The sequence below is a fragment of the Uloborus diversus genome, chromosome 9 (assembly GCF_026930045.1).
Source record: "Uloborus diversus isolate 005 chromosome 9, Udiv.v.3.1, whole genome shotgun sequence".
Classification (NCBI taxonomy): Eukaryota; Metazoa; Arthropoda; class Arachnida; order Araneae; family Uloboridae; genus Uloborus; species Uloborus diversus.
Window position 1 is genome coordinate 41396456 of NC_072739.1, and position 19145 is coordinate 41415600.

General features: G+C 34.6%; 1 protein-coding gene across 2 annotated transcripts in view; it reads left to right on the plus strand.

Moving 5' to 3' along the window:
* The window catches only part of LOC129229681 (serine-aspartate repeat-containing protein F-like), a 135126-nt gene that overhangs the window by 100960 nt on the left and 15021 nt on the right, over positions 1 to 19145 (plus strand). For both annotated transcript variants that reach the window (XM_054864039.1, XM_054864040.1), the window contains one exon: positions 1911 to 2124. In XM_054864039.1, the coding sequence (XP_054720014.1) occupies positions 1911 to 2124 (214 nt within the window). The remainder of the gene's footprint in view (positions 1 to 1910; positions 2125 to 19145) is intronic.

Here is a 19145-nt window from a genome sequence, read left to right on the forward strand (position 1 = left end):
AACTAAAACCAAAAAACTCTTGAAAAGAATCATTGGATGAGTCCAGATCGAAATTTATTTTTGATGAAATTTACTTCGATAAATACATTTTCTATTTATGATCAGCAAATTATTTATTCGTGTTCTTAGTTTGAACAATATGAATAACCAATTCAGTTTTAATTGTTTGTTTTTTATTTAGTGTGATAACATTTTACTAGATAAATATTTGGATTTTTAACATTTCCATTTTTCGAAAAGTTTTTGGGGCATTAATGTTTCACTATTAAAAACAGATTTATTGCTTGCATTTTAATTTGTATGTTTCATAGCCCTTTGATTGTTCTGTTTATCAATATGTATAAAAAAAAATAAAGCATGTATTATGCACTGGTGTTATAACTAACTTGATTTTTCTGTGTGTATAGGGGGGGGGGCGCTGTCAGCTCTTCGGGTGGCCCTGATTGCTACTTAATCCGTGCATCCATGATTTTACCCTTTATAAGTTAAGATTATGATCCCTTTTTGGTCTTTTTTTTTAGAATTTAGTCCCTTTTCTTCAGTCACTTTCTTTAGTAAACTAAAACGTCTGTTGAGAACCTTGGTACATTGAACACATACAGTTACTGGTATTCTGTGTTGATTTCATTAAAAATAGCACAAATTTAACATTTTAAAGTAAACTAAGTAAAGAGCATGTTTCTTATTATTTTGCATTGAACCTTGCTGAACGTGAAATCAATACTGCAGTTGATACTCTATTTTTACTTGGACAGTGAAAAATATTTATGTGGTCAATATTTCATAAAATTGAGTATCATTGCTTTAGTAGAAGAGTTTTATGGCGTGATGAGCTATTCGTAAAGTCATGAATGTTCATAAATTAGAGTTTTGTAAAATTGAGAGTCATCTGTATGAGGTGTAAGTGAGGAAATGAGTAGCTAAAGAATGAAACGCAAATTTATTTCCCTATTAACCTTCAGTAGTCGCGTATTGGTCTATTTCCAGGGTTGCCAACCTTGAAGAAACAATTTTAGGAGCTTCTGTGGTGATTTTGAGGAGCAATTTAAAATTTTGCGTACAGGTTGGGTATTTTGTATAAAAATCAATGAAAATAACTAAAACCACATATAGAAAATGTTTTATTGCTTTTATGAATCATTTTAAACGCAAGTATTTTTAAATTAATAAAACTGCTTTAACCACTATTTCAATCTTTAAGTATAAGCATCTATAATTTCCCATATTTACTGTTTGTTATGATAAAATAACAAAATTTAAGCTTAAACTTTCAACCGGGAAATATGGAGCAAAAGAACTTTTTTGCGGAGCCGCAGAGTTTTGCTATTTTTGCGGAGCAACTCCGAAAAATGCGGAGCAGTTGGCAACCCTGTATTTCCCTCCCTTTGTCATATGTTTTGTTCTATCCCCCTCCCCTTGTATTCATAATGGGGCCCATCTATATAGCTGACCTAGAGTAGCTCCTCAACTCTCATACAGAATTTTGTGAATTTCTTTCAATATTTTTAGATTGCATAGCTTTCAGAAATGTTGTAGGTCATTTAGACCAATAGCCGGACAACCTAGTCAAGTCTCCGACAGTTACTTTCTTTGAGCCTACGCTGTAAATATTTTTCTTCCTGCATACTTTTGCATAGCAAATGATGTCTGTTCTATTAACTGAAGCAAACACTAAAACAAATCGCTCAAGTTTCCTTTTCGTCTCACGGATTGCTAGGGCAAGGAAACGTCAGAAATGCAAGCACTAGCGTAATTTAGAGACACGACTACACCTGTGTTAAGTGAAACTTATATAAACATTCATTTTCTACAGGTCATGGATTGTCATTAGTTTCTTCAAACTTTTAAGAACTATTGATGTGTATTTTTAAAAAAATTCTGAACGACATTTAAATATCGCTATTTTTCAGAATGTAAACATAAAAGAACAGATACAGAAAAATGAACAACTTACTCTCACGCCTTGTGGAACTTCCCCTAAAAACAACGTATCTGCAACTAATGCTGCTAGTGGCTCTTCAACACTAAAAAAATCTCCTGTTCCCAAGAAAGATGGTCCTGTTGAATGCATCGACTTAACAGATGAAGTGGAGGCTCCCAATAAAGCTATCAACAAAGCTCCAAGTATGTTGATTCTTTTATTTAATCCATATCATAAGTATTTAATCTATGAATATTTTTATCTAATCCACTAGCTGCATTGCCCACCAATGCATGGTCTAGCTCAAAAAAAAAAAAAAGCTGCGCATGTTCAACAATCTGGTTTAAAAAAAAAAAAAATTCACGTCAATATGTTGAAAAGAGTAGTTTTACCCCTCAAACTTTAAATTTCGATTTGTTTTGGTTTTCTTTAAATCCCATAGCTTTGGTCATTTTTTTAATATATGTTCGTTTTGAATGTATAAAAAAAGTTTTCCCATCATTTTTCAAAAATGACTGATTACAAAACAGACTATTTTGTCAAGAGTGATAACCTTCACTCTTTTTTTTTTTTTTAATTTTTTTGTGCTTGTTATTTACTAACTTGTCTTCACAAAAATATTGTCAGCCATGATTCAGAAATTCAACGTTTTTGAATTTTAATTCCGTTACCAGAAACCACAGATGGTACTTTAAAAATGAAGATGAGCCTTATTTTAGAATGTGAAATCTACTTAAAATGAATTAGGGAATGTTCTAATTATCCCTCAAACTTTGGATAGAGTTCACATTGTGCTGCTTTTTAAGGACTTTAACATGTTGCAAAAATTGAACAATTATGGTTTTCTGTCAGTAAGGTACTTGCAAATTTATTATTTCTTTTAAAATTGGAAATGAAAGTACTTTGTGTGCGAAAGGTACCCTATGTTCTATTCTGCACCCCTGACAAAATTTATACAAAGTTTCATGATGATTGGTTGAGTAGTTAATTCATAAAAACATTACAAACAAATAAACAGACTTGCCTTTACATTTATAATATTAGTAAGGATAGCAATTATTCATTTAGGCCCAGTTGCATCATCAAGAATTGAAGTGAGCCAATCATACTACCATTTATTTTCACAAAATTATTTTTGAAAAAGGGTTTTTTCGTGGTTTTAGAAACTAGAATAAGCTTGACAGTTATTTAAGTTTTGCAAAAGCAAAGTTGTATTTTAATTTTAAAAATCTGCGTATCCACAAAAACGTATGCTTAACCCTAGAACCGCGGGGATTTTTGTATACAGGAGACCCTTGTTTTACGCGGGGGTTACGTTCTACGGAAATGCTGCATTAATTGAAACCGCATAAATTGAGACAATAATAGTGTTTAAATAAGAGTTTGGTTCCATACATATAATAACAAAATACTTCATTCTAGTGATGACTAATTGTATAATAAGTTTAATGTGTACTTATATCGACTTTTATGCACAACATGTATAAAGGAAACATAAATTAATTTCGTGTTATGTTTAGTCTTTTTTCAGTCACGAAGAATTTTTCTCTGTAGTTCTTTGCAGAGCATTAAGGCATCCATGATCACTTGCATCATTTCCATGATAGAAACTTCCTTCACTAACATATGAGAAAGATCATTTCTATTGTCTAGGAATGGCTCAAACTATTCAATGTGAACGTTTTTGGTTGTGCGTCACAGACGTCGGTATCCTCGTTGGTTTTTGCCTCCTTTGTCACTCTTAAAAGCTCTTCTTCCAGTGAGTTTAACAACTTTACTTCTGAAAAGAGCTCTGGAACCTGGAACCAATCGCATAAAATGTTTCCAGTGGCCCAAGCTCGATTAATAGGACACCAAAATGCAGTTGATTACACTTAATCTGCAATCTTTATGAATTTGGATTTTCAAAGGGGAGTTGTTGATTTTAGGTGAAAATTTTATCACCTAAATGCATTGCAGCATTCGTGTAAAACCGAAACTCATCCGCGTAAAACGAGGATCTACTGTTCTTAAAACACTGGGCATGGGTCAATCAGACCAAAAGCTTAAGATTGATTTATTGATGTTCAAAGAAAAAAATAATAATAAAAACATTTTTGATAAATAGCAGTGCTACTAAGATCATGCACTATAACAGTGTGAGGTACAAAGTAATTAAACTCTTTATTTAATGCAAATTGCCTCACTAAATTTAATTATTTATTAATTTCACTTTACAAAGTAAGTATTTTAACAGGTGTTCATCATTTTAGTTACTTTAAGAAAATATAACTTTAGCAAGCAGGAAGCATTCTGTGGTTAATTTCATTTCAGATGACATTCTATACTTACTGCTGTTTTCATTTCCACTCCATGCTTATCAACTTTTCTCTATTACGTGCGATTGCTGCTTATGTTTTTCCAATGTTGAAGTGCTCTGCTACTTTTCTAACACCGCATTTTTTCACTTTTGTGATATTCAAGCACCTCAATTTTTTCTTTTAAAAAAGTAAATGTGGCAAAGCATTTTTTCCTATGTGGGTACCAATAGAAGACACATTACACTACAAATTCAAACAAACCACATCTTCCAAAAACTCTTAAAATGAAATTAAAACCATCCAAGGAAATAGCTCTACCTCCCCCTCCCTGGAAACAACCCCAATTCTTTTCATTCACACATTTGTGCTTCGGCATTCTTTTTCCCTTCAAAAGAAACTGTCAATAACTGGAATTATGTATGCAGGGACCAATCCAGGATTTTTTTTCTCACTACCAATTTTTCTGAAAGTACTGCGTCAACATTCTATTTATGTGAAAGGTTATTTATTTTATTAGCACTATTTTTGTGATTTAAAGTCACATTCTAATTTTTGTAAAATAAAATTAGAATTAACAAAAGTGTCCGGAGTGAGAGGTGTCTGTTAAGCGAGGTTTCACTGTATTTGATATCAACATTAGCGGCAATCCAGAATTTTATTCCAAATTTGTCAGGTTTATTTGGAATATAATGCCTAGACCTGCATCCAGGGTTGGCAGGTTTCTGCCGAGGCAGTAAAAACCACTGGTAGAAACCGGTTAAAACCGGCATGGCAAAAACCCCTTTCTGCCACATTTATGGCAGAAACTGGCAGAAACTCAAAAAATGCCATAAATGCAATTCCTGATATACAATAGAAAATGTATAAGAAAAATAATTAAATATTAACCCAAATACAATTTATTTACAACACTATCCCCATTCAAAATCAAATTTTACATTGTTTTCACACTGCAGCAGCCTGTAACAAAATACAAGTTTTGACGCTGTTTCTAAACCTAACCAATTTCAAGCATGTGGTATTTGAAGTAGTTGTTACAACGTGATTGGAAAAATAAGTTTTGGGAAAAGGGCCTGATTTATTTTGTAAAGCAATGGTATAAGGTACATAATCAGGGTTAATATTTGTGAGTAAAGTTCTGGCAGTTTCTTCTTGATTACATGATAAATTTACTCCCAAATACTTTAGATGGAGCATATAGGCGAGTAAATAATTATCAGTAACTGCTTGATTAAGCTCTTTGAGAATAGCTTTATTCAGTTATATTAAGTGTAAAATGACAAGTTCTTGAATTTTAGAGTTTAATGAAATAAAACAAATCTGTATTTATCTAAATATTTAATATATATATATATATTACACTTTATATTAAATGCAAACAAAATAATTATAAACAATAAACTGAAAAATTTGTTACTTACAACATTACAAGGCTAAAATTTCTAACACATAGCAATTTCAACTATGATAAATTTTACTTTGCTTTGGAAATGTCAGTCTTGTTATTTAACATTTTTACACTAATTATTAAATAACTATTATATTAAGTTTTTGCAATGACGAAATGGAGTTATATTTTTTATTTTACTTAATTGCCTGTCATTAAGTAATTACTAGAGCTATTAAAAACGTTTTCTAGTTTTTGCCAGTTTCTGCCGGTTTTTACCGGTTATAATCAGTTTCTGCCACTGGCAGGGCAAAAACCAGTTTCTGCCGGCAAAAAGCCAACCCTGCCTGCATCCGGCTTTTGTGGAGAAGAGCTGTTCATACTCTGTTATATAGGGCCTGGGTTTATAGCAGTTGATGAAATTTTCTGTAAACATTCCCAAATTTTGAAATGAGACGAAATTATCCGCATTTAATCATTCTGATCATCTTCTGTTTTTAGATGGAAGCAAAGAAATCTCAATTTTTCCAAACCTGTCTTTCATAACTTCGTGAAAGAAAGAAGGATCCCAAACAGTTGACCATAGACTATCATGTTCAAAACCTTTTGCGCAATTTATACCTTGAACATATAAAATTTCTATAAAGGGCATCCAATTTTCTGGTTTATTCTGTCGTCCCTAACTGTTTACAAGCTTCTTCTCCTTTACATGTTTTTATGTGACAAAGCATACTTTCATTAACGAGAAAGCACTTGCTGGCCACATATTCATATTCACTATTCCGCTTTGCATAGGATGTTGGGTCACAAGCTTTTTTGCAAACATTTTGTTGTGAAATTTTCCCGCAATCATTATTTCCTGAAGAAATAATTTTCCATATTGTGCCATCTTTTACCGAAATTTCTCAGTTTTCTATTACCGTAAAATCCCGAAAATACACCCTCCCCTTTTCAGAACCAAATCGATACATTTTGGGGGGGGGGGTGTTACAATTGAGATTTTTTGGAAATTTTCCATAAAAAGATCGTTTAAAAAAGATTTTAAAATGTCAATTAATAGGAGCATGTTACAATCCTGTCGTCGTTATAAATTGAATAGTGGCGCCATCTTTTAGCGAAAAAATTACACCTTAATTCAGGCACAGAAATTTTAGAGCAAAATATAATTTTAATTAATAAAAGCAAAATTTATTTTAAACATAACTGACCTGGATATATACAAAATGACTTTTTACGCATTTATTCTTAATTATCTGAAAATCCTTCGAAGTCCAATTCGATGTCGGTATCATCCATTAGAGCCAAATCTAAAAGTTCGGGCATCAGTTCATTCGATGGAGCACGAAAAGCTTGGGCAAGATCCGAATGCAGTTCGCCATTTTCAGATCCATCTGAACTAATGGAAATTCCACAGCACTTGAAGGATTTAATTATGAGTTCTTCCGGAACTGCTGCCCATGCAGTGGATACCCATTGCAGCACATCTTGGTGGGAGGGCGCTTTTAAGTTCCCCTTCTTGGTCCTCTCTTCTTTTTGGACATAATTTGCCCACAGCTCCTTAAGCTTGGCCTTGAACAGCTTATTCCAGTAGACATCTGCTGGCTGTAATAGGCTAGTACAGCCAGCAGGAGTTAGGATCAGATTCGTATTCATGCTCGCAAGGGCTGCAGAGGCCTCTGATGTTTTGTGAATTGGCGCGCGATCCAAAATCAGTCGTTTAACATCGTCTTCATCCGCTCCCCACACTTTGCGAACCCAAAGCTCAAAGGTCGCGCCGTGCATCCAGCTGTTACTCGTCGTTGTAACGCGTACATTGTTGGGAATGACGAGGCTGGACCACGCTTTGACGGGTATTTTTCCGGACGACTCCTTCAGCACGCATAGGTCTGGCATTTTGTGCCCCGAAGCACGAGCGCACAACGCAACTGAAGCCCCGCTTCTTACATCCCATGTGAGCATTAAGTGTAGTGGAATTGGAATGACTACACCGCTAGTAGAAGTGAACCTGCAAAACATGTCCATAACCTGAAGTTGAAGAAAATAAAAACACGAGGGGCTGTTTTCCTCAATGGAAAAATCTGTATTTATTATCTTTAGAGATTGCTAAAGTTGTAGTACAACATCCTTATTAGTATTTAAAAAATTTTTGAAAATAAGTATATCTGCCGCTATGATACAACGAAACAAAGTTCAATTTACGAGCATGCTGGTTCCATAGAATATAAAGCATCTTCATACATACAAAATAGGCCTAAAGGCATTTCAGAACTTTATAATTAACATCACGTTGTAGACTATCACGACCTGCCAGGAGTAAAGAGCACTGGCAGACATCACAAATTACGACAACTTACAACATGCAACACATATTGGCAACGAGAGGAAAAAAGAGAGCGAAAAAGATCGCCCAAAGTATTTAAAGTCTTCACATGGCTTTCGAATCAAGAATATGCAAAACACAAGAAGATGTGTTGCCAATGCAAGAAAGTTAAAGATGTGTTGCCAATCAAAAAGTAACTCAATCTAGAAAAAAACTCTTGCGGTTATAAGATACAATGAACTGGTGACTCGGTTCACTCAAAAGTTCATTCATTTGACTGAGTTATCGCGACCGATCACATGAATGACGACACGTGATGCAATGTTTACATCGAAAGATGATTGATTCTGCATGATGCAAGAACGTATTTTTAATGATTCTTTCACTTTTTGTGAAAGTTTAAATTAAAAATCTAACATCCCGTATTCATAATACGAATGGTTGATTTGCCTCGAACGTTGTTTGTTCGGCTGGTGGGCATGTCGAAGCGACACATTGTTTGGTTCATGTTCCCGATATTGTAATCGGTATAATCGAAGATATCTCGTGATTTTTTTATACAGTTTATGAAACAGGAAATTTCTTTTTTGAGGTCCTCGGGGGTTTTTTGCGAGTCCATGGTTCCCACTCGCATTGCAACGTTAAATCTTTTTTTGAAGTTTGCAATGTATTGCGATGTAGCTTTGAAGTTGTGAAGGCCGTGTTTGTTCCCGATTCTTATAGCTTGTTTGGCAAGCAGTTTGTTAGTGACGGCTTGCCCAGTTTCGTGTTCTTTTTCTAAGAACTCAAACAGTTCTTCGTCCATTTCCCCAGACAGAGGCTTGCGTCCGCTGCCAATTTTTCGAATCTTTTTCCTGCGCCCGAACTCATTCATTTCCAACACATCTTTCTTCTTGATCCATTCTCGTAAGCATTTTCGGTCAAGCTGAAATTCCGTTGCTGTTTTGTTGACCTAACAAAGGTGAACACCATAAGTTTAGCAGATGCCTTTCTATTTCACTTTTCTGTAGCTATCAAGTGAGGGAAATGTCGGAACTCAAATTGAAAGGCTAAATCATTTTATTTATAAATCTAATAATTAACAACTGTAAATAGAATCCAACTTCAGTAAATGGTATAAACTAGTATGAGGGATTTCAACAATACTCAAATCAATCTTCATGTTCCAAAAGAACATCTTTCCAAAAAATATTTGACACCCTAACAAGAATTATTCTAAAATGTTTCAAAAAATTTTAAGTCACTAACTCTCATGGCGAAATCCTAACCGCCATCTCCTCAGTGCAAGAGTCGCTTCAACAGTGAACGATCCTCTTAAAAATACGACTATCGTCAGTCGAAAATGAGAAACGCGAGCAGAAGAAGGTGATTTCCTTCTCATTCCATCTGCTTATATCCTACCCCGCACACATTGCACGTCACTCTGGATATGCTTACGTAAGAGCCAGTCTGGATCTTTCTAGAACATTCGATTTGCCACGGAGTCATCAGGAGATTACATCACCCATCCACTCGTGCTCCGACGTCACATCCTTCTTCCTGACGAACCTGTCGTTCGAAGTCGTTCTGATGTTTACATGTTGATTTTCCAATACGCGATTTGAAACAAGCATCCTTTAAGGGACAAGATTAACCGCTTTTTCATTATTAAAGAAATACAAGTGAGTAAAAATATTTACACTTAGTTTACACTTAGCTTTTAAAATTAATTGGTGAGAATATTTCTCAAATAGACATTTTGTGGCTATCAATGCCCTCCCTTCTCAACAATTCATTTGGTCTCACATATTTATTTAATTGCGAGCTTCAAGCATTATCTGATAATATTTCTCAAATAGACATTTTGTGGCTATCAATGCCCTCCCTTCTCGACAATTCATTTGGTCTCACATATTTATTTAATTGCATTATCTGATATAAATTTCAAAAAAAAAAAAAAAATTCTCACTCTTCAAAAATTTCATTAAAAAAACCAATTACCACTCAAAAAACAGTTAGTAAATTTTAAATCTAAATCTTACGTTAATTAATTTTTAACATCTCTCAAAATTTGTTAGTTTCAACATTTTGTGAAAACGAACACTTAATATTCTTCTTGAATTAAGCAAAACAACATTTGCACACTAAGACAATAATATCACAAAAATAATTGTTAATGTCCTATAGTAGTCCTAGAGAAAAAGTTCAAAAAAATTCACTCCAAAACTTCTCAGGCATTTTCACAAATGACTGCTCATCATCGAAAAAATGGTTATCAAGAGTTACAAACACTTTCTACAATAGATTAAACACTTGAATTGAAAAAAATTTCTTGAAAAAATGTTAAGTCGTTCTGGGTTCGTGGCTTCGTGAAAATATCTGACAAGTTAGATTTACTTTCTACATGTGAAACAGTAAAAATATCCTTAGCAATCAAGTCACGAATGAAAAAAAATTTCACATCAATATGTTTACTCCTGTGATTTTCAATTGGTGATTTTACAAAATCCAAAGAAGCTTGATTGTCTACATAAATAATTGCTTTTCTTTTTATGAACTTTAAAAGTTTATTTTTCAAACATTCTTCCAAAATTCTGTCAAATCACAATGTTTCTTTTGCCGCTTCCGTCAAGGCTATGAACTCAGATTCCATAGTTGATAAACTAACACTCCGTTCTTTAAAAGTTCTCCATTCAATAGGAGCTTTGTCTAACATAATCATTTGTCCCCCCAAAGAAGTTCTGTCATATTTATTTGATGCGAAGTCTGCATCTGAAAAAGCTACTATTTGGATTTTTCTGCATTTTAATTTTAAATTACACGATTGATAAACATATCCAAACAATTTTAAAAGCCCATCCCAATGACGTTTTCCTGGGTTATTCTGAAATTGACTAGTATATGCAATGTCTGGTCGTATTCTATTGGCTATAAATGCTAAACATCCTAACAAATTGAGAAAAGGTAACTTAGTCATTTCAAACTTTTCATTTTCTGTCTTAGGACAGTCAGAATTAGAGTAAACAATACCTTTACTAATTGGAAGAGAGGTAGATAGGAATTCGAATTTCTTAAAACGATCATACACTTCTTCTATATAGGAAGTGTGATGTAGATACAAATCCTTTCTCGTTAATTCAAATTCTACCCCTAACAATTTCTTTGTACTTCCCAATATCTTCGAATCAAAATGTTTACTTAAAGAATTAATTGCACTGTTTCTATGACTTTCCTTTTTACCAAAAATCACAATATCATCAACATATACAAGCAATAAAACATTAGGATTAAAATATACACAATTACATGATTCAAATTTCTTAAAACCAATTTGTGATAAAACTTGATCTAATTCATAAAACCATGAGCGTCCACTCTGGTGTAACCCGTAAATAGCCTTATTTAATTTACAAAAATAATCTTCCTTTCCTTTTGTCTCATATAGATCAAGTCATCAGTTGGAGCGTATAAGTAAGCGCTCTTTACATCACACTGTATATTTAACCAATTTGCACGTGTAATTAACAGATAAAAGAAAAATCTAATTATTCCAAAATTACATACTGGGCTGTATGTCTCATCAAATTCTGGTTTTTGATCTGATGCATGCCGTTCGCTACTAACCTGGCATTATAAGATTTAACTACCCCTTTCTCATCTTTCTTTAAAGTGTAAACCCAGCGAGGCCCAACTGGAACAACATTTTCCAGCAATTTTGCCAAATTCACTACCAGTTTTTCGAACTTGAAATCCTGGTCAATCCTTGTAAGCATTGCTTGGACTAGATGATCATATTCTTTCGGCAAATTCTGTAAAAGCTGGAAACAAATGCAATCTTCTGGGTATTCGGGACATGTTACCTTAATTCTGTCAAACAATCATTGTAAACGGGCCGCAAAAAGGGAAATATTCGTTCAGGTTTTGAATTTTGAAGTTCCATTAGCAGTTGCATCCGGGCGCACTTGTTATCCGGGTAGAAGAACAATTTCAACTTTTTCCATGATTCTGGAGGATCGTCACAATTTTCGACAATCTTCCTAAGTGGTTGCTCAACATTCAGGAAAATCATAGATGCTGCTCTCCTCCGAATATGGTAATCTTTGATGTCTGCTTTGGTGATTCCCGCCTCTTTGTTTTCGATCAATTCTACTTCCGTACCATTTACTATGTTCCAACAGTTCTGGTCCATTAGCAGAAATGTTTAGTTAGTGGCCCATTCGACGTATCGAGTTGTTCAACTCTTCAATCTTAACGGTTTGGGTTGACATAAGTCTTCTCACTAGATTAAAAAATCTCGTATCTTCTTCAAACCATAAAATCTTATTGCTTCGAAGAGGTCACTCAAAAAATTAACTTGCATATTTCAATTTGATACTTCATTAAACAACATTTATATTTCAAATTCACTTTCTTCAAGCTGATGGAATGTGAATAGGGAAGGGCAGACGGGCCCATAACCCTCTTGTTGACCTAACAATTCGTGTCTAACTTCTGTAACAAAGGTAAACACCTAAGGTTTAGCAGATGCCTTTCTGTTTCACATTTCTGTAGCTATCTAGTGAATGAAATGTCAGAACTCAAATTGAAAAGCTAAATCATTTTATTTATAAATCTAATAATTAACAACTGTAAAACATAAAAACTTCTGTAATTGGTATAAACAAGTATGAGGGATTTCAACAATATTCAAATAAATCTTCATGTTCCAAAAGAACATCTTTCCAAAAAATATTTGACACCCTAACCAGGGTTCGTACGCCCTTGAAAAACCTTGAAAAGTGCTTGAAAAAAAAAAAGTTCATTTTCAAGTGCTTGAAAACCTTGAAAAAGTTTTAAAACCTTGAAAAAGTTTCTTAGTGCTTAAATTCTCTCAAAAATCAACGAATTGTGCTCAAAAGTTTTAGAAAAGTATTTCACCAATGCAATTTTCTGAACATGTGCTCAGTATGCAACATCGCGAAAAATTGCTTCCGTGTTTGGGATTTCAATCCTTTTGCATCTTGTAAATATTTTGATGTTTTTTACAACCGAAAGATATTTTGACATATGGTACCTTAGATTAGTTTATTTTTTGTTTAATTTCATTAATTAACAAAGAAATTAATTTGGAAACCATGACAACATTGAACTCACTCGGGTTTCGCGGAAAATTACTCTTGTGTTTGAAATTTCAATCTTTTTGCATCCTGCAAATATTTAAATATTTTGGCTAATCAAATGTTATTTTCGCATATGCTACCTTAGATTAGTATATTTTTGTTTAATTTTAATAAAAAACAAATAAATTTATTTCATGGGAAACATGTCACGTCGAACGAACTCAGACTTCGCGAAAAATTGCTTCTCGTGTTTGAAATTTTAATCTTTTAGCATCTTGCAAATATTTAAATATATTCACTAATCGGATGTTATTTTCATATTTGCTACCTTAGATTAGCATATTTTATGTTTAATTTTAGTAAAATATAAGTTTTTTTTATGGGAAACATGACAACATTAAACTTAATTCGCCAAAATTTGCTTCCCTTGTTTGAGATTTCAATCCTTTTGCATTTTGTAAATATTTTTATATTTTTGGCAATTAGTAGTTATTTTGACACTGCTACATCAGATTAGCTTATTTTATTTTTTATTTTAATAACTAAAGAGTTAAAGAATTTATTACCTTGGTCTTGTTTAATTATTTGCTTATTTATTTTTGCAATTTCGAATTTGATTATCTTTACCTAATTTTTGGTCATAACAGATTTTTTGAAAAAAAATTCAAATTTCAGTAGTTGAGCACCTAACAAATTAAAGTTTGTATTTTAAATATAAAGTTGATTTATATAATTGTATTGAGTTAAATTTTATTTATAAGTACATCATTTTTTTTATGTGTGCTAAAATAATTAAGGTGTATAAAAGGGTTGGTTGTATTATGATTATTCACTTGAAATCCAGTAGTTTTCGTTTTTATGCTTTTACCTCCCTATATCTCCAATTTTCCCCTTTTCCTCAAATGTTCAAAATTACTACTTTATTAAGGTTGTGGGTACTTGGAGCAGCTTACTGAAAGAGGCTTTAATCAGCAAAGGGGTAGATAGCTTAAGGAGGGTCATTGATCTTCATTTGGATCTAATAAATTGACCAGGACCAGCCTAGCTAGGCCCAGTGCCTGTTGCTGGTTATCAACAGGCACTGGGCATGGTATTTCTAAGCAGACTATTTTGACTTAATAAACTATTTTATGAATTTTATGCATAGCAAAAGTTATTGTTGTAAGTATGTATATTCAAGTAATAGGGGTCTTAGTTTTAAAAATTATCCCCCCCCCCCTCGCCCCATTTTGCTCTTTGAAACTTTCAGGTAATTTTTTATGAACTCACCTTTCACAATCACACCTGAATATTATTGCCTTTCTAAATTTAAATTCTAATTTCAACAATAACCCATTTGTTCCCAAAATAAAACTCTTTTGTCATAATATATGGCAACTTCTTGTGAATCTTTTCAATTTCGAAATATGGCTTTATAAATCTGAACTTGCACATTTATTGACTATTGCAAGTTAATCAATGAAAGCTGAATAGGCTCAAGTTTGCATTCAGAGTATTTATCACTGCTTAAGCTGCTTTTGTATATTTTGAGGTGTAGAGACTGGACTGTGGACCTTTCATAAACTTTTCTTACTTCCTTAATTTTTAAATTTTTCGAAGACAGTTGAAATGCCTTATTGGCTGAACAACTAATACATACTACATACGAATAATTGATTTGCATACTTATAAATGATTTGCAAACCTAATATTTTTAGCACTAAATAGTGCAAACTGAAATAACTTTCTGGGTAGTGTTTGTCCTAACCGCCCTCATATTGTAATAAACCACTGTATAACTATTGGAAATAAATGTTGAAACCCAGGGGGGGGGGGGAGTGACTTCAAAAACTCCTCTCTGGCAATGCCATTGAACTTGGGTATTTTAGTTTCTTCCCATAAAAGTTAAAAGCACTTATGAAAGGTTTTTTTTTAAAAGTATTAATTTGCTGATTCTAGAAAATATACAAACCTCTGACTGCTGCAGCCTTTGAAAAACCTCAAAATTGAACCTTTTGGTATCTGCTTCTCTTTATGATCGAACTTTTCAAACATTTTCAGAATAACTTTCAACGCAGTAGATCTTTCATCAAAGCGTCTCTTGTTGTAGAAAAAGCAATTTTGTTTTCCTATACTTTTTGTATTATTGCCTTATTTCTATGTGTTTGTAGTAAATGAAATCTGCATACAATATTTTTAGTACAAATTTATGATATTGCCTTGAAAACAAAATTTTTTACCTTGAAAAGTACTTGAAAAGTGCTTGAATTTTTTTCTGCCTAAAGGGTATGAACCCTGCTAACGATAATTATTCTAAAATGTTTCAAAAATTTTAGTCCCTAACTCCCATGGCGAAATCTTAACAGCCATCTCCTAAGTTCAGGACGCCGCTTCAACAGCGAACGTCCTCTAAAAACACGACTATTGTCGGTCGAAAATGAGAAACGCGAGCAGAAGTGATTTCCTTCTAATTCCTTCAGCTTATATCCTATCCCAGCACTATGCGGCACGTCACTCCAGATATGCTTACATAAGAGCCATCTGGATCCTTCCAGAACAATCAATTTGCTCCAAGTTATCGGGAGATTACTTCACACATCCACTCGTGCTCTGGCGTCACATCCTTCTTCCTGACGAACACTTTGTTTCGAGTCGATCCGTTGTTTACACATCTGCTTTCCGATACGAGATTTGAAACAAGCATCCTTTAAAGGGACAAGATTAACTGCTTATTCATTAATAAAGAAAAACAAGTGGATAAAAACTGTTACATTTAATTTACACTAAGCTTTTAAAATGAATTGGTGAGAATATCTCTCAAGTAGACATTTTGTGACTATCACTCAGCCAATCAGCGCTTAGCATTGCCTTGCAGCACCTCCCCAAATGGCGTTCGGAACCAATCGGGAAGCCGACAAGTACCAAGAGACACCCGAATGCGGAACTGCTGTGGCGCTCGGAACAAGAAACATGAATGAACCGCAAACATGCCCGATCGTGAAAAGCGGGAAATCTGATACCATTGATGAATGATATCACCTTTTAACTTTAATACTTCCTGCAGGGTTGGTGGAAGAACTAACATTTCACCAAATTTCTATGAATAACAAATGAAGTGACTTCTTTAAAAATAACTAAAATTTATTAACACGTGAAAAAAAGCAAATATAATTGTATAAACTATTAACTGAAGCCAAAGGTAAAAGGCTAATTAAATATGACTAGCCTGTTCGTTAATGTCTCATCCTAATACCGCTAATCTATTACTATAATCAGCTATGCATCATCGGCAATCAGCTGAGAAATACAAGCTCCACCCAAGCTGTGTTTCCACAGGACAGGCACCACCAAAAGAGTCTAAAAAAAGAAAAAGAATCTCAACCCCATTCACTGTTAAATACCCTGTCCCCATTGGTATTCACATCGATGCCCGCACCTCCGCGCAACCAATGAGGATGCACCAAGTGGCAGAGAAGCCTACTTGCTAAGCCAATAGCAGGAGTCCGTGACATCACTCATCCAATCGGACAGCTCGCTTCCGATTCACTCAGATCATTAGTCCGAACGAGCATCAGTTGATTAACATGAAGTTCAGTTACATGGGCAAAGGTAAGTGTAGAGATGCTTGTAGTGATTCTATTTCTAACAAAATCGACTTCCTACTGCGCGTGCTTATAATTGCTACTTATAAAAAAAAAGACATTATTGATACCACTAATAATATGGGATGCGCTATGCATCACATCTGCAGATCCAAATGCTCGTTGAGCTTTGTTTTTGAGTTGTAGCATGTCAACATGTTTCATAATGTTTCCACAAAAATTCAAGAAAAACTTTTCGTCTTGAACTAATTTTCAATAACTACATGCCTTTCTTGTAGTAATGTTATCTCAGCCATAGTCTCTTCATTTTCCCTAAACATAATAAAAGTTGACCTTTTAGGTCTTTTACACTAGGCACTTACCTTGACTACTCTTGACTGAACATTTTGCCTTGTTTGTGGGATTGAAGGTTGACATCATACTGCCATTTGCTTATACATCTTTTAAAGATTTAAAAACAAAAAATTGGCTTAGCAGTAGCTTGATTTGGGGAGCATCGTTTTAAAAACTTTACAGATTGTTTCCTTTTAATGCAGTACTTGACATAGATGAAAAGTTGTTGTTTCACAAAAGTCTGTTGATTCATCACATATTAAAGAATAGCACATTGAACCTTCAACCTCACTAATCAAATTTTGCATACTAGCTTTTGCAATAAATGAAGTTAAAATCTGTGCAGGCTTTGTCATTTATATACATTTCTCCAATGTCCACATTTTTCATTTGATATAATTTGCAGTCCCAGGCAAAATCTGTATGTGGTCGAGCATTTTTTGCCAGAGCATGTGCAGTCCTAAAGAAAATAATCAAGCAATCTTTTTGTTGCTTGTGCTACATCAAAAGGGCTTTGCTGACTTCAGAAGTACCTAGGAACTTTTTTTTTTTTCGAATTTTCAGCAGCCTCCACTGCCTTTAAATGTGGAGGACGCACATAGTAGGATCTGATGGAATCTGTTCTCAAGTTTGATGATCCAGAGACAAAAATCAAAGTACCAAGAAATTTTGATTTTTTGCACACTGTGTAATACATTTCATTGTTTTTCTCATCAAACTGTAGCCCCTCAAAACTTGTGAGCTATTGATCCTGAAATACTGTGTTCGCTTATTTTTCTCGTATGCAATATTTTTTTTCATCATTTGTCAAGTCATTGGTTTTCTTTTTTGGAAGGAGGTGTTCAGATGACAAATCACCACCTTTTTTAATGGTGAAAATGAGTGTAAATATTAACAAAGCAACTCAAAAATAAAATGTAATTAAAACAAAAGCACCAGATCCAAGTTATCGCTAATAAAAATAAGAGTGCATTTGGGAATGTTGATCAAATTCAATGCAGGGTTACCAGCTGAAATTTTTGGAAAACAATGAATGCTTAGTGAAATTAGCATAAAAAAGACAACTTATACAAAAACCGACCTTCCATTTATGTAAAGCTATTTGAATAAAAAAAATCAATCATCAACTCATTGGACTAATGGATAGCTGATCATTGGCTGGGCTAGTGCTTGCTAACACTTATTACATTTGCACTATCATGTACGTGCAATTAGTTTATTTTCTATACAAGTTTTCAAGGACTTGCTTTAAAGCTTCAAAAAGACCTTCAGCAGTGCAGTCATGTACATCAGTGAAACAAATAGTTGCACAGGTTTTTAGTCTTTAACAAAGCATGAAAGTATCACAAGCGACCTTATACATGTAATTTCAGTACTTTCATCTGCTTATGCGGACACAAAATCAGCATGGGGGCTGAAATGTTTGAGGTGGGTGTGGCAAAGAAGATGTTGGCCGGCGGAGTTGAGTTCGTATCGGACGGCTCTATGGAACCACTGGATGACAGAACCGGAGCGGCTGCAGGGCTGGTTGTTAAAGTGGGTGCAGCAAACGATAAGCAGGAAGGTGGTGTCGAGTCTGTGTCCGACAACACGACAGAGCCACTGGTGGACAGCATCGGTGCTGCTGCAGTGGTGGGGGGGGGGGGTTGAAATGTTCGAGACAGGTGTGGCAAAGGAGGCGGTGGCCAGCAGAGTTGAGTCCGTATCGAACGGCTCTATGGAACCACTGGATGACGGAACCAGAGCGGCTGCAGGGGTGGTGGTTAAAGTGGGTGCAGCAAACGATGAGCAGGAAGGTGGTGTAGAGTCGGTGTCTGAAAGAACGAGGGAGCCACTCGAGGGGAGGATTGGAGAGGTGGTAGTTGCAGGAGTCACGTCGTCCTTCGGTGTCGGATGGCCCCGCAGACTCCCCGGACACCGCTCGGCGCCGAACTGCAGGCGACGCCTGGTGTTGTCGATGTTTGCCACTCCTGGAGGAGTTGGATCCACCTATGGGGCCAACTGTTAACAAAAAGTTCTTTTCTTCTTACCATCTGTCTAAAAAAAAAAGAATTTTCTCGCGGCTAGCAGTCCAGGTCTCTTTTTTTATGAGCTTCTCTTCGAGTGGCAAAGTTGAAGATGGTGTTTTTAATAAAGAATCTATTTGATTCATTTTTTTGAAAGTAAGAAGAAAATTCATAGAATAGTTTACTTTTGGTATGTGAAGATGCCCAGCACAAGACCAC